This window comes from Schistocerca piceifrons, chromosome 2 (assembly GCF_021461385.2).
Source record: "Schistocerca piceifrons isolate TAMUIC-IGC-003096 chromosome 2, iqSchPice1.1, whole genome shotgun sequence".
Lineage (NCBI taxonomy): Eukaryota > Metazoa > Arthropoda > Insecta > Orthoptera > Acrididae > Schistocerca > Schistocerca piceifrons.
Genome location: NC_060139.1, coordinates 1089327594 through 1089343611, shown reverse-complemented (window position 1 = coordinate 1089343611; position 16018 = coordinate 1089327594). Strand labels below are relative to the sequence as shown.

The 16018-nt window shown below is 42.6% G+C and overlaps 1 protein-coding gene across 1 annotated transcript in view; it reads left to right on the top strand.

Annotated features, from left to right (window-relative positions):
* The window catches only part of LOC124776148 (PDF receptor-like), a 397145-nt gene that overhangs the window by 307982 nt on the left and 73145 nt on the right, over positions 1-16018 (top strand). Inside the window, exons 8-10 of the mRNA XM_047250985.1 lie at positions 1400-1502; positions 10424-10544; positions 13214-13283. Of these exons, the coding sequence (XP_047106941.1) occupies positions 1400-1502; positions 10424-10544; positions 13214-13283 (294 nt within the window). The remainder of the gene's footprint in view (positions 1-1399; positions 1503-10423; positions 10545-13213; positions 13284-16018) is intronic.

Here is a 16018-nt window from a genome sequence, read left to right as displayed (position 1 = left end):
ATTGCTCCCTTATGCTCTCCCTGACTCTCTGTACAACCTCTGGTTCTTTTAGTTTATCCAGGTCCCATCTCCTTAAATTCCCACCTTTTTGCAGTTTCTTCAGTTTTAATCTACAGGTCATAACCAATAGATTGTGGTCAGAGTCCACATCTGCCCCTGGAAATGTCTTACAATTTAAAACCTGGTTCCTAAATCTCTGTCTTACCATTATATAATCTATCTGATACCTTTTAGTATCTCCAGGGTTCTTCCATGTATACAACCTTCTTTCATGATTCTTAAACCAAGTGTTAGTTATGATTATGTTGTGCTCTGTGCAAAATTCGACCAGGCGGCTTCCTCTTTCATTTCTGTCCCCCAATCCATATTCACCTACTATGTTTCCTTCTCTCCCATTTCCTACACTCGAATTCCAGTCACCCATGACTATTAAATTTTCGTCTCCCTTCACAATCTGAATAATTTCTTTTATTTCATTATATATTTCTTCAATTTCTTCGTCATCTGCAGAGCTAGTTGGCATATAAACTTGTACTACTGTAGTAGGCGTGTGCTTCGTATCTATCTTGGCCACAATAATGCGTTCACTGTGCTGTTTGTAGTAGCTTACCCGCATTCCTATTTTCCTATTCATTATTAAACCTACTCCTGCATTACCCCTATTTGATTTTGTGTTTATAACCCTGTAGTCACCTGACCAGAAGTCTTGTTCCTCCTGCCACCGAACTTCACTAATTCCCACTATATCTAACTTCAACCTATCTATTTCCCTTTTTAAATTTTCTAACCTACCTGCCCGATTAAGGGATCTGACATTCCACGCTCCGATCCGTAGAACGCCAGTTTTCTTTCTCCTGATAACGACATCCTCTTGAGTAGTCCCCGCCCGGAGATCCGAATGGGGGACTATTTTACCTCCGGAATATTTTACCCAAGAGGACGCCATCATCATGTAATCATACAGTAAAGCTGCATGCCCTCGGGAAAAATTACGGCTGTAGTTTCCCCTTGCTTTCAGCCGTTCGCAGTACCAGCACAGCAAGGCCGTTTTGGTTATTGTTACAAGGCCAGATCAGTCAATCATCCAGACTGTTGCCCTTGCAACTACTGAAAAGGCTGCTGCCCCTCTTCAGGAACCACACGTTTGTCTGGCCTCTCAACAGACACCCCTCCGTTGTGGTTGCACCTACGGTACGGCTATCTGTATCGCTGAGGCACGCAAGCCTCCCCACCAACGGCAAGGTCCATGGTTCATGGGGGGACAAACACATAGTAGGCAAATATTTAAAAATGCAACCATTAATTAGATTTTTTCTAATTGTATGTTATGAGAACCGGATACTCAATTGCTCACAGGTTTATTAAATTATCTGATTAATCACTGTTCTTGTTCTTCCAGCCTGTGTTATGCGAGGCGTCGTATGTGCTGCTGGAGTACGCCCGCACGTCCATGTTCATGTGGATGTTCGTCGAGGGGCTCTACCTCCACAACGCTGTCACAGGTCTGTGAAGCTCCTATTTCTTTACGTAATTCTGTTTAAAATGTGTAATTATTTCCTCTATAATATCTTCACCCGTGTCAATTGTAACTGTCATACACCATGTATATGTGCTTAGCAGCAACAGTCATCAGTCATATTGAGTACACATTTTCCATAGTACTTTTCAGGATGTTCAACCGTACTGATGATCAGTTGAGGTTTGCGTCAAGACAGGAAGTGAAGCATTCACCGCGTAGAACATGAGAGATGCTTCTAACCGGCAACAGATCAGACCTAGCTGCTGATTCTTACTGCGACATTTCTAGTAGAAAATCGGTGTTTGCGCGTAGGGGTAAATTCTGCCTGAGTTCAAGCCAGCTCAGTTTCGTAATTTTGAAATGAAACTTCCAGATTAATGCGATCTGCTATGAAATTTCGTGGGAGACAAAATGTGAATCCGCCCTGGAGTCGAACCCGGAAACTCGTGTTCCGTTCGGAATATCCTCGCCGATGGAGCTATCCAGATGTGATTCACATGCACTCCCACGCCCTGAGGAGTAAATCACTGAGGGCAGATCATGAATCATACGTGGATAGCTCATTTGGTAAGAGAATTCCACTCGAAAGCCGAGGTTATTGGTTCGACTCCCTGTCTGTGACATATTTTAAACTGCCAGGAAGTATAACTGTTTTAAAATACACTGCCTGAAGAAAACGGTCAGATACCTAGAAGAGGATGAGGAAACGAGAAAAGACTTCAGGGGATCTAAGGGTATGTGATGTAACCACAGTGATTACAGAGACAAATCAGATTTATAAAAAATTGGCAGGGCCATCCCATGTATTAGTGTGACGTTGCAACCCGTCTACGCTGGATCCAAACACTGATTCGGTTGGGAAGGTTGGCAAAAGGCCGTTTTATCCTTTTCTCAGGCAAGCTTTCTCAGAACTGTTGTAACAGATCCTTGGTATCTTCGATACGGACTCTGGGACAGAGTTAACATACGAGCTGGTCTAATACATCTTCTATCTGGAATAGTTGCCGGCTGGTGTGGCCGTGCGGTTCTAGGCGCTTCAGTCTGGAACCGCGTGAACGCTACGGTCGCAGGTTCGAATCCTGCCTCGGGCATGGATGTGTGTGATGTCCTTAGGTTAGTTAGGTTTAAGTAGTTCTAAGTTCTAGGGGACCGATGACCATAGCTGTTAAGTCCCATAGTGCTCAGAGCCATTTGACCCATTTGGAATAGTTCTGGGGATCTTGTTGCCTGCACAATACCTCAAAATCAAGCGAACAGTCCATAGACCCACAAATGACACTTGAGGACTAGCATTGTTCTGCTGAAAAAAAAGGAGAGTTGCACATGAGGACTATGGATGTACATGAAGTATCGTTGCGCCATCAAGAGTTTCCACAATCACGAAGAGCCCCATGATGCCAAGAGCAACACTGTTCTGCCTCTCCAAAACTTTGGCACAATGGGACTTCTCACTAGATCGCTATATATTCGGCGACGACGGTCATCTGCGCAAGTCCAGAACTGCGATTTATACGTGAGCACAGTATGACGGCCACCGTGAGCAGTCCGAGCTTCCCAGTCAACGAACAATTACGAACGAATCTATTCGTGTTGTGGTGTTACGGAAAGGCTACACCTGGGATGGTAATTCCCTGGTTCGGGTGCTGCTAGTTTCCGAATAATAGTGCAGGATGACACACAAAGTTCCAGGGAGTACATAACCTGTTCGCTGAAGGCAGACGCTGATGTGAGGGAGTTAGGATGTGCTTCGTGTACAGTGCGGCGATCCTGGCTCCTGCTGGTCAGACACGATCTACCGCAACCTTGACGACGACTATGTCTGCCGTTACGTTCCCATGTAGTGAGACTTCGAGACACTAAATGTCCCTCAAAACAGAACGTAGCATGACTCGACTCGAACAGTTGACCCGGAATGGGGCTCCTTTCAAATTGGATCTGATGCCGAAACGCTGACTAATAAGAACACGTACCATCTCCGTATACTTCACAGTGATTATACAACACCTGAGGGTATTACGCTCTTTATATATCCTACTCGGCATGGTAACAGTACTAAACAAGAACAACACTAGCATTCTGGTGGAATTTCTGCCTGACACAGGAAATTGCAACTCTAATTAACTATACACCAGTGTGAAGCACCGGATTTCACTGGCGCTGGACTTATGTCTCATCCCCCCCTCCCCTCCCCTCCCCACCTAGTAAAGAATGCTACTTACGACACAAGAGGACAACGTCTTCGTTTTCGGAATTCTGCGTATCAGAGAACCAACAGTTGTATGGTAGGCTTGTGGCGGTATGTGGTATTAGAAATCCAGGCACAGCTATGTAATTAGCGTAAATAATGGGCCGCTGATTTCAGTATATGTGATGGCGCCCGATAGCGATGCAGGTGGGTTCGATAGCTTTTACATCAGATGATTTTGGTCGCCGAGAGATCAACGTGAGTTCACTATAATGCTCCTCAAGGTCCCTGAAGCAAGGTTCTGGCACCGAGACACGAACAGTTATGCTGCTGAAAGACGACATCGTCGTCGGGGAAGACTTCAAGCATGTAGGGACGCCTGTGGTTCACTGCTGTCAGTACGTCTTCGATTACCATCACAGGTCCCAAGGAAGCGCAGAAGAATGTCTGCCATAAGCCAATGCTGCTCCCAACAGCCTGTATCCGTGGCGCGCAGCACGTTTTGAGCCGTCGTTCGCCTCGATGATTGCCTCTGTGGAGACGATCATCGACATAGTGTAGCAAAGATCTGACTCATCCGACACCCGCTTTCTACGTGGCGCTCACATTCCGCCAGTAGCAGGGTTATCGCCTGCTACAGGGTGTTTCAAAAATGACCGGTATATTTGAAACGGCAATAAAAACTAAACGAGCAGCGATAGAAATACACCGTTTGTTGCAATATGCTTGGGACAACAGTACATTTTCAGGCAGGCAAACTTTCGAAATTACAGTAGTTACAATTTTCAACAAAAGATGGCGCTGCGGTCTGGGAAACTCTACAGTACGATATTTTCCACATATACACCATGCGTAGCAATAATATGGCGTAGTCTCTGAATGAAATTACCCGAAACCTTTGACAACGTGTCTGGCGGAATGGCTTCACATGCAGATGAGAAGTACTGCTTCAGCTGTTCAATTGTTTCTGGATTCTGGCGGTATACCTGGTCTTTCAAGTGTCCCCACAGAAAGAAGTCACAGGGGTTCATGTCTGGCGAATAGGGAGGCCAATCCACGCCGCCTCCTGTATGTTTCGGATAGCCCAAAGCAATCACACGATCATCGAAATATTCATTCAGGAAATTAAAGACGTCGGCCGTGCGATGTGGCCGGGCACCATCTTGCATAAACCACGAGGTGTTCGCAGTGTCGTCTAAGGCAGTTTGTACCGCCACAAATTCACGAAGAATGTCCAGATAGCGTGATGCAGTAATCGTTTCGGATCTGAAAAATGAGCCAATGATTCCTTTGGAAGAAATGGCGGCCCAGACCAGTTTTTTTTGAGGATGCAGGGACGATGGGACTGCAACATGGGGCTTTTCGGTTCCCCATATGCGCCAGTTCTGTTTATTGACGAAGCCGTCCAGGTAAAAATAAGCTTCGTCAGTAAACCAAATGCTGCCCACATGCATATCGCCGTCATCAATCCTGTGCACTATATCGTTAGAGAATGTCTCTCGTGCAGCAATGGTAGTGGCGCTGAGGGGTTGCCGCGTTTGAATTTTGTATGGATAGAGGTGTGAACTCTGGCGCATAAGACGATACGTGGACGTTGGCGTCATTTGGACCGCAGTTGCAACACGGCGAACGGAAACCTGAGGCCGCTGTTGGATCACCTGCTGCACTAGCTGCGCGTTGCCCTCTGTGGTTGCCGTACGCGGTAGCCCTACCTTTCCAGTACGTTCATCCGTCACATTCCCAGTCCGTTGAAATTTTTCAAACAGATCATTTATTGTATCGCTTTTCGGTCCTTTGGTTACATTAAACCTCCGTTGAAAACTTCGTCTTGTTGCAACAACACTGTGTTCTAGGCGGTGGAATTCCAACACCAGAAAAATCCTCTGTTCTAAGGAATAAACCATGTTGTCTACAGCACACTTGCACGTTTTGAACAGCACACGCTTACAGCAGAAAGACGACGTACAGAATGGCGCACCCACTGACTGCGTTGTCTTCTATATCTTTCACATCACTTGCAGCGCCATCTGTTGTTTAAAATTGTAACTACTGTAATTTCGAAAGTTTGTCTGCCTGAAAATGTACTGTTGTCCCAAGCATATTGCAACAAACGGTGTATTTCTATCGCTGCTCGTTTAGTTTTTATTGCCGTTTCAAATATACTGGTCATTTTTGAAACACGCTGTAGTTAGACAGCCAGCTACACGCGCCAGCTCCTATCTAGCTCCGCGCCACCTGTCTGCCAAAGCAGCGGGCATATAGCCGCGTTCGTCTCTCATCCTCTCCGCGAGCAAACTCAACATTTCTTCTTTTAAAATATGTAAAATTAAATCAATTCGTTTTTTAGTTTACTGCGAATATTACTTTTTGAAGCACGGTAAACATTTTCTTTGTTTAATTACAAAGAGTAAGGATAATATGGAAAATGTTTCCAAACATAATTTGAACGTCAAATGTGGAATATATATACGAGATTTGGAAGGATTCCTAATACCAAACGCTAACTGGAAGTATCTTGCATGATGAGGGGCCCTGTAGTCTGCAGGTTGACAGAGACTGTTCCGTCAGTGGAGGCGCGCCTATTTGGTAAAACATTCACACCACGTCTCCGTACGACTTATCGCCAGCCACGGGTGGGTCTTGAACCTGTCCTGGAGAGTGGTGGCGTGTTACAGCCTGAATTAATGGAGCGCTCTGTTAGTTCAGAGACAGGTCTCCGTGCCGGCGCTGACGTACGGCGGGGTAGGAGGTCCACAAAACCTCAGTCGTGGTGGGGATGTTTTGGACTTTGCGACGGCAGTAACGAATCAACTTTTACACTAGTATGACCAGTGTAGCGGGCTACGTGTAGCCTTCTTGAGAAACTGCAACTCTATTGGAATTTTCGGAAGAATCCTTAGATACTTCTGCAGAACTGATATTTTCGTGTTTATTAGTGGAGGACTGCGCTGCTGCTGTTATTACGCAAGCGGGCGTGCGACGTACTTTGTACGGATGTAAAGAACAGCTGTTTTATGTCACTAAGGCAACCTTGTATGAGCAAAATAGCAGTTTAATCTTAGCTTCATCAAACAACGAATAAATAAACCTATATTATATGAGCTGAATCACTATTTAATTAAACAGTAGTAAAGTACCCAGTATCATTCTGGAAATATTCCCCAGGCTGTGGCTAAGCCATGTCTCTGCAATATCCTTTCTTCCACGAGTGCCAGTTCTGCAAGGCTCGCAGAAGAGCTTCGCTGAAGTTTGGAAGGTAGGAGACGAGGTACTGGCAAAATTGAAGCTGTGAGGATGGGTCGTGAGTCATGCTTGGGTAGCTCAGATGGTAGAGCACGCCGCGAGGTAAAGATCCCGAGTTCGAGTCTCGGTCTGGTACACAGTTTTAATCTGCCAGGAAGTGCCAGTAATAAAGTAAACTTTCATTACATCAGATTGTTGCTGCGTACAAGTGTTACTCCAAAGTAATGGCCCATACGAAGGAATAAACACCGTAGCTGCTACAGATCCCAGCCACTAGCTTATTCGATTACTAATTATCTCATGGAATCTGCCTGATTGTGGGACTGTGCTTGTGGCTCGGAACCTGGGTGATTTTCTTGCCCGTATCGCAAATGTTTCTAATCCAGTTCGTTGCCCGGGTCAGAATGTATGGCATGGGACCAGCCATGCGTAGCATTCTAGATATGAGCTGCACACAGACGTATATCTCATATCTCATCCAGAGGCGGGATGTTTCCCTCGATCGACGGTCGAATCGCGATCGTCCCGTGCCCGCTGAATCGTAACTGACGATATCTTTGGGTCAACGTTTGAACCCGTCGAAGTGATCTGCTGCCGAGGTCCATCTTCAACAATGAACGATGAACGGTTTGCTCCGAAACGCTGGTGCGTGCACCAACATTCTGCCCTTTCGGCAGAGATGCCACAGATCACACTCTATCCTACTTTACAGAGTAGATAAGCCTCCGAACCCCATGTTCTGTGAAGAGCCATGAACGTCCAACTATGTTGCGGCTAGTGGTAGTTTTGTAAGTAGGCTGTTTAGGTTTTCTTATTGGTAACGCCACGTAGCGCTCTGTGTGAGAATCACTGGCTGTGCTGTGTGCAGTCTGTGTCTAGTTTGCATTATTGTCTGCCATTGTAGTGTTGGGCAGCGGCAGCTGGATGTGAACAGCGCGTAGCGTTGCGCAGTTGGAGGTGAGCCGCCGGCAGTGGTGGATGTGGGGAGACAAAAGGCGGAGTTTTGTAATTTGTCATGAACTGCTATATATGACTATTAAGGTAAATACATTGTTTGTTCTCTATTAATATCTTTCATTTGCTAACTATCCCTATCAATAGTTAGTGCCTTCCGTAGTTTGAATCTTTTATTTAGCTGGCAGTAGTGGCGCTCGCTGTATTGCAGTAGTTCGAGTAACCAAGATTTTTGTGAGGTAAGCGATTTGTGAAACGTATAGGTTAATGCTAGTCAGGGCCATTCTTTTGTAGGGATTTTTGAAAGTCAGATTGCGTTGCACTAAAAAATATTGTGTATCAGTTTAAGCACAGTCTTATGTATAATTGTTCAAAAGGGGACGTTTCATATGGCGACCCTGCCAGGATTCTTAAATGTTTTTAATTTACGTGTAGTAATGAACAGCTTATAGTCAAAATCATCGTGTCGGCGAGTAGCATATCGGTCATTGTTACGTCGTGTCGGCGGTTCCATTTCAAAATTCGGTGCACCTTGCCAATTTCTTTCATAACTGCCGAAATGCGCTGTGTTATTATTTTGTGGCTGTTCCGTATTTCTATGTCCCTCTTCCCGTATTGCAGCGCCAGTGTCCTCTGAAATACGTAATTCTTGTATTACCTGTGTCAGCTGATCTTGTACTTCCCGGATTTCTCTTTGGTGTTGCGTATTAATTTGATTCAGATTTTGTTTCAGTTTCCTAATTTGTTCGCACTCTTCTGTGTCATTAAAGACTACCGGTTTTGTGTCATTCAGACTATCATCTACCTTCGTAGATAAATTAGTGAACTGATCCGAAAGTTCGTCTACTTTCTCCGATAGTGTACTTATTTCCTCAGTGTGTTTTTCTGAACCAAGTTTCAGAGTATCTACTGTGTCCTTTAAGTTTTCCTGAGTTTTTGCAAGTTGCGTAACCGAATCGGTAGATGCAACTGAGTCAATTTTAGCCCACAAGGTCTCATGATTTTCATGAACAATGGTTTGCAGTTCTTTTATGGCTGCTTCGTGATTCTGTAATGCATTTTCATGCCGCGAAGAAATAGGTTGAAAATGCACACAAATTTGTGTTTTTACGTCATTACAGACTTTTTGACATTTCGATTCAATGTTATGCAACTCAGTAGTTAAATCTTCACGTGTTTTTTCAAGCGTATGTTCCACTGAGTCTAACTTTTGAAGCTTTTTTTCCATTGCGTCTAACTGTTGCTGTGTTTGTCTCTGGTGTTGTTCCATTGTGTCTAACTTTTGAAGATTTTGTCCCATTTGTCTCTGATTTTGTTCCATTTGTTGCATTAATTGCAATAATAATGTATTAGTGTCTGGCATCTGTTCCTCTATGCTTTTCGGCAGTGCATTTGCACCAGCAACATTCACATTTTGACAAGCTGAAAATGTGTCTTGACTTATTTGAGAAAACGGTGAGGACCCAAAACCTGAATCTACAGTATTTGCGAGATTGTTTCCTGTCATTTCGGATTCCTGAGGCGACCTGTTGCCGACCGATCGATCCATTCTTTTGTAGGGATTTTTGAAAGTCAGATTGCGTTGCGCTAAAAAATATTGTGTATCAGTTTAAGCACAGTCTTATGTATAATTGTTCAAAAGGGGACGTTTCAGTTTGACTGTCCTTCTGCCTCTTTCCGTAGATGCTTACCACAGTGGCACGTGGGCATACGAACAGTTTCTCCGTTTTCGAGATACTTGTTCTCACGCTCTTTTCAATAATGATCGGCCCTTTGGCAGATTCGCTAATCTCAAGGGATTTGCTCTTGTAGTTCATATCTTCTCTAGTGTGAACCTCCTTCCGTGTCTGTTCTGCTCAAATACTTTTGTTACCGCGTCACGGATCACTCTTTATTAATAATTATAGTAAAAAGTATAGTCTCCAGTTACAGTAACATTTTCTGCAAGTACACCAACTCCTTTCATCCATACATGTATTTTTTCATCATTACGAACTTTTCTACAACTGCCCAAGCAGTTATATTAAATTGACCTATATTCTTCTGGGGCTGCAGCGTAAATTTTACCCTGGAAGTTGCTACTGGAAATTCCGGTAGTGGTTGGTTTACGCTAACCATCGTTCGTTGTGAAAACGCTTATCTTCCTGGACTTGAATCTTTCGCCGACAGAGATGTCATCGCCTACAAGACTTGGCATTGTGGAATTGACCCGTAACGCCACCAGGCGGCATCCAATGTCGCGGTGGGCAGTGGTGTAATGCTTTGGTTCGTGAGTGTGTTTCGTCATCAACTACGCCGGGAGAATTTGAAGAATCTCATTTACATACCCGCCGATGGTGGCTACGCTGCCAGTCTCCCATTTCGTATGGGTGCTTCGCTTGTTTTTGTTAAACAAGATAGTTACGATTATTCTGCGAAGAATTGGATTTTACATGTAAGCGATTTTAATGCTTTCGAGTGATTTTGTATGTGAATGTCGCTGTTAGGACACAGTTATGTATGGCACTGCGGTGCTGTTCCAGTGACGGTCTTCCAGGAGAGCTCGTTTCTGCTGGTGTACTCGCTGCTGGGCTGGGGGGTGCCAGTGCTGATGACCGCCGCCTGGGCCGCCACCACCGCGGTCATGTTCGGAGGCTCCAACAGGTGAGCCCTTGTCTTCACTGCCATCATCATCATAATCATCCCAGACTGTGTGCAATGCAATGTTAATGTCGATTCAAGTTGGATCCACTGGTTTTGGTACTTCTTAACTTTTGTCTTGATTTCAGAACCGCAGAACATTACAGTACAGACTCAGTGACCCAAAGTCACGGGGTGGGTTATCCTTCATGTAGATATGTCGCGAATGGTGCTGTTAGGTGCGTGTGTTGACACAGTATCTGTGCACTCTGTAACAGAAAGGTGTGTAGTAAACAAGGCAGCACTGCTTCTGTTAATCTTACGGTCGAGACAACCACATCAGGCCATTTATTTGACTCGCTTGCTTATGTCTAAAGTAGCCTCAGGGGAATAACATAAATTATATGTAGAGCTTCCTTACATGGTTGTTCTTTACCATTCACTTACCTCACTTCGCCCTTAAATATGGGTCAGTTATTCTATATTATATTAGTACGAAACTTTCACTCTTCGATTTAAAGGCCGCAAAACACAAAACAATTGAGAGCGTTGTTCATTCTCAAAAATAAATCGATTGTCGGTTCGAAATAAAGCTCCCCTTACTAGGATTGTCATTTTATCAGGAAGCAAAAACAAAACACTCAACTTCGATAAATATACTAAGTTTGCCGCAGTAACAGTATAACGGTATATGTGAGAAGTGATTTTGAAGAGAAATGAAAAATATTTATCTTTTATATGTGCTATGTAGCTGTCCAGAAAAGTTTTTTGACAATTTAAACCTTAAGTCTTTTGACTATGAATGGTTACAGTAGTAAATCTATTCAAAGTAGCACTTCCTTATAACTACCATCTGTTGCACGTCATGGATGGGTTACAGACGCTACGGCGGCCGCATATGAGTATTCTGCAGACCTTCCACAATCGTATTCCAATGTTCTCATCCACCCTCTGGAAAAAAATGGATAAGGTACATAGGCCAAAAGTTGAATGCTATTCTCAGGAGTTTCCCACTCCATCTGTGTGCCTGGTACAGCTACCGTATATAGATTACCTCTGAATAAAAGAGTCTCAGTTGCGAAAATATTACTTTAATGAGCTTACCGCCTTTGCAGGAAACCTTCTGATTATTATGGACTAGCTTAGCACCTGCTGCTTGCCTTACATAGTCTATATGGTTTGCACAGACTTTTTTTCCTTTAGTCAAATTTTTTATGTTATCCACAAATTGCAACATCTTCTAAACTTTTCACGCAAAGAAGGTCGTAGAAGCATGGTCTTTTCCGAATGTAATTTCTTACCAAAAAGCGGTTCTTTAACTGGAGCCCAAGGTTAATGTTAAACATACCATTTGCGTTCTTGTGGTGATATTTCCATAAGAATTTTCATCCTCTTAACACATATTTCCTTATATGAAACCGAAAAGTGAAATATTTTTCTTACATTAAATTTAACATGTAAAGAAATATTTTCTTAAAAATTTTCACTCCGTATTTAACCTCCTGAGGGGGTGAATTTCCAACAGAGAAGCCAAATACAAGCTGTGGCAGATTTAGCTTTGAAAATGTCTCGTGATGAAATAATTTCACAATGCTTTTTATTCACTATTTCACTCCTTTACGTGGCTAATATCCAAAAACACTGAAACACGTATTTTTTCCTATTTCTGATCGAGAAGTAAAATACCAATTTTCATAGACGTAGGTCTAAAAATGCTTTAGTAGTTCTTTAATAACGATTCATTTCCAAAACGACTTTCGCCAGCTATTTAAACCTTTAATGGGTGAATTTCCAAAAATGCTGAAACACGTATATTTTTTAAAATTTTTGACTGAGGAACCAAATATTAGTTTTCGTAATTCTATCTCTCAAATGTACTTAATAGCGAGATATTTTCATAAAAACTTTCATCCTCTATTTCATCTCCTTCGGAATGGAATTTCGAACAAACCCTTCTTAAACGATACCTGCACTAGAAGATCCGAATCCACTCCAAATTTCAAACTTCTGTCCTCGCGGTCAGGGTTGTGAGATGGTGCGTCAGTGAATCACTCTGGCCCTATTTCACTCCCTTGGAGGTTGCATTTTCACAAACAGTGAAACGGGTACTTTGTTTATTTGTAACCAATAAACCAATTAGCAATTTTCGTAGATGTAGCTTTAAAAAACACTTCAGTAGATCTTTAATAATGATTTATTTTCATAAACATAAACCGTTCAACCTCTGTTTCACCCGCACATGGTTAAATTTCCAAAAATGCTGTACAACGCGTTTCTTTATTTCTGAACGACAAACTACTAAATACTTTTTCGTAGGTCTGGCTTCAAAACTGCCTTAATAGTGACAGTTAAAAGTATTTCATCCCCTATTTCAACCAAATAGGGATGGAATTTCAAAAAACCCCAGTCAGTTGGGACATTGCCCATTATATGTTGAGATTGGAAGAACTATTATGCTGTGGAACAAGCATACCTCCAGATCAAGCTAACCTGGATATGTGCCTCCGATACAGTGATGACGACAGGTGCGGTTGAGTAGAAATAGGGCGACACTTACATATTGGCAAGCATCTGGCTTCACTAAACATAGCACAGTGAAAACTACCGATCACAGATTCTTTTACTTTTTTTAAAAATATGTATTAGGTGCTGTGAGATATAGTTTCATTGTTTTATTGTTGTTTCTTTTCTAGATGTTGGTGGGGATACAACTTAACACCGTACTTCTGGATACTAGAGGGTCCGCGATTGGGAGTTATTCTGGTGAGTACATAATATTAAGTTAGCGGTAGCTTTATACACTACAAATTCATTAAGACACTTACTACCGCAGTACTATTGCTTTCACATTATACTACTAACTTACTTGTTTTTCATATGAGACAATGGTGAAATTCCGTATGTAGATGTTATTTCAGTTGAGTAATATTGGAAAGTCTTGCTTAGTCAAGTCAGATTTAACTTCTGAGAACAAAAGTATCTACTTAACACAGTGTGAGATTACGAAGAAATTAACGTAAGCTACTTAAGTAGTGGAAGAGTAACTTTCTAAACACCCAATACAATTACTTTGACGCATCTTTCTAAAATCAGCAGTTAGGAATTTCAGAAATATTTTAGTATTGACTGTTCTTTATTTTATTGTAAAAGATATATAGACGTATTCCATGACGTGTCTCTTCTGCGTTCCTCTACTAAACTGCTTCCTGAAGGAGAATGGATTAGATTTGACAAAGAGCACAGTGATCTGCATCCGGAAATACTTTTAAACGTAAACACTAGGTCGTTACTCATCTCTGGAAATTATTATTACGAAGACGGATGCTCGTTCAAAGTGTTAGAACGATACTTATCATTATTTTGAACCCTGGCGTATGTGTTTTAAGGGGCAAATGACTCTTTTAATATGGTAGATCCTTCAGTTTTGAACAAATTCTCATGCACTCTCACGTACTCTACCATGGACCAGACCAAGATGTGGTGAGTTGCGTACCTGTACGATCAAATAGACGTACTGTTGGCGCAGCCTCAACGGAAGGGTACTTGTGGAGAGACCAGACAAACCTGTGGTTCCTGAAAGACAGCAGCGTTTTCAGTAGCTGCACGGGTAAAAGACTGAAATTTCGTCCATATACGCACCTCTGCTCTATGGCTTAATGATGATGGCATCCCCTTGGATATATTGTTTCTGAGGTAACGTAATTTCCCATTCGGATCTCCGGACGGGGACTACTTAAAAGGACAATGTCATTAGGAAAAGCGGAACTGGCATTGAAAGGGTCGGAACACATAATGTGAGGCCCCTTAATCCGGTCCGTAGGTTAGAGAATTTAAAAGGGGAATCAATAGGTTGAAATTAAATACAGTGGAAGCTAGTGAAGTTTGGTGGCTGGATGGACAGCAGTTCACGTGAGATGAGTGCAGGGCTATAAATACAAAATCTAACGGTTGCTATGCGCGGGTAGGGTAATACTGAATAAAAAATCAAAAAAGTATAGTGAAAGTGTTACCGTAGCCAGGGCAGACACGAGACTAGCACACAGTTCAGCAGAGAAAGTTTTATGTACCTGTTGGCTCTGCAAATGATAAAGAGATTGAAAGACTGTATGATGAGTTAAAGGCAATAATCATGATGAAATAGATTAAAATTTCATCGTGATTGGAAATCGATAGTGGGGAAGGGAGGAGAAGGAAAGGTAGCGGGAGAACTAGAGGAAAGAAAGCAAAGGGAAAGTAGACGGGTAGAATTTTGCACATTAAGTATTTACTCATTGCCAACAATTGCCTCACAGAAGATTCTCTACGGGGCAGATACGATGACACCAGGTTTCAGAGGCGTTATATAAAGCTAAGACATAAATTTCATAACCCGATCTTATAAGGAGCAGTCAAAGATAAACGAGATAGATGTAAAAGCTGTAAGTAAATTGTTCCTTATTTCATAAGTAATCGCTACTGGGAGAGAAGACGGTCAGTGCTTCATGAAAATTTGTTTGCTTCTTCCTACGGAACTATGATTCTACACGTCGTGCAAAGCCGGAAGGAAATCGACGGCCACGATTGTCTTGCTTAAGGGCTCCAAAATATGGAAATTGCATTGGGAAAGATTGGGACTCTATCAAGGATGTGTCACAGTTTCCCAGAGACACTTCTAAAAGTATCCGTTACAACATTCCCAACACATGGGCTTGCTCACATGTGTACAGAAAAGAAAATGTCTGTATAAATATAAAACGCTTAGCTGGCATTAGTAAGCAAAGAATGGATGGCTGAAAAGTGGACGGAATGTACGCAAGGATAACGAACATGAAGACAATATTATAAAAAGGAAATACTAAGTAGATGCTATCCTGAATGAAAGTGAAGAAGAATTACATAATCTGCCGAATGAAATGAATCGTCTAATGAGTACAATATATGGATTGAGAATAAATCGAAGAAAGGCGAAAGTAATGAGTAGTAGCAGAAATGAGAGCAGCGAGGAACTTAACATCAGGATTGCTGGTCACGAAATAGATGAGGTTATGGAATTCTGCTACCTAGGCAGCAAAATAACACATGACGGACGGAAAAAGGAGGATATCAAAAGCAGACTAGGACTGGCAAAAAGGGCATTTCTGGCCAAGAGAATTCTACTAGCCTCAACCATAGGCCTTAATTTGAGGAAGAAACTTATGAGAATATACGTATAAAGCATAGCATTGTATGGTAGTGAAACATGGACTGTGGGAAAACTGGAACAGAAGAGAATCAAAGCATTTGAGATGTGGTGCTACAGACGAATGTTAAAAATTAGGTGGACTGATGAGGTAAGGAATGAGGAGGTTCTGCGCAGAATCGGATAGGAAGGAATATGTGGAAAACACTGAAAAGGAGAAGGGACAGTATTGTGGGACATGGGTTAAGACATCAGGGACGGTCTTCCGTGGTACTAGAGGGAGCTGTAGAGGGCAAATACCGTCGAGGAAGACTGAAACCCTTAAGTCGATACACGTCCT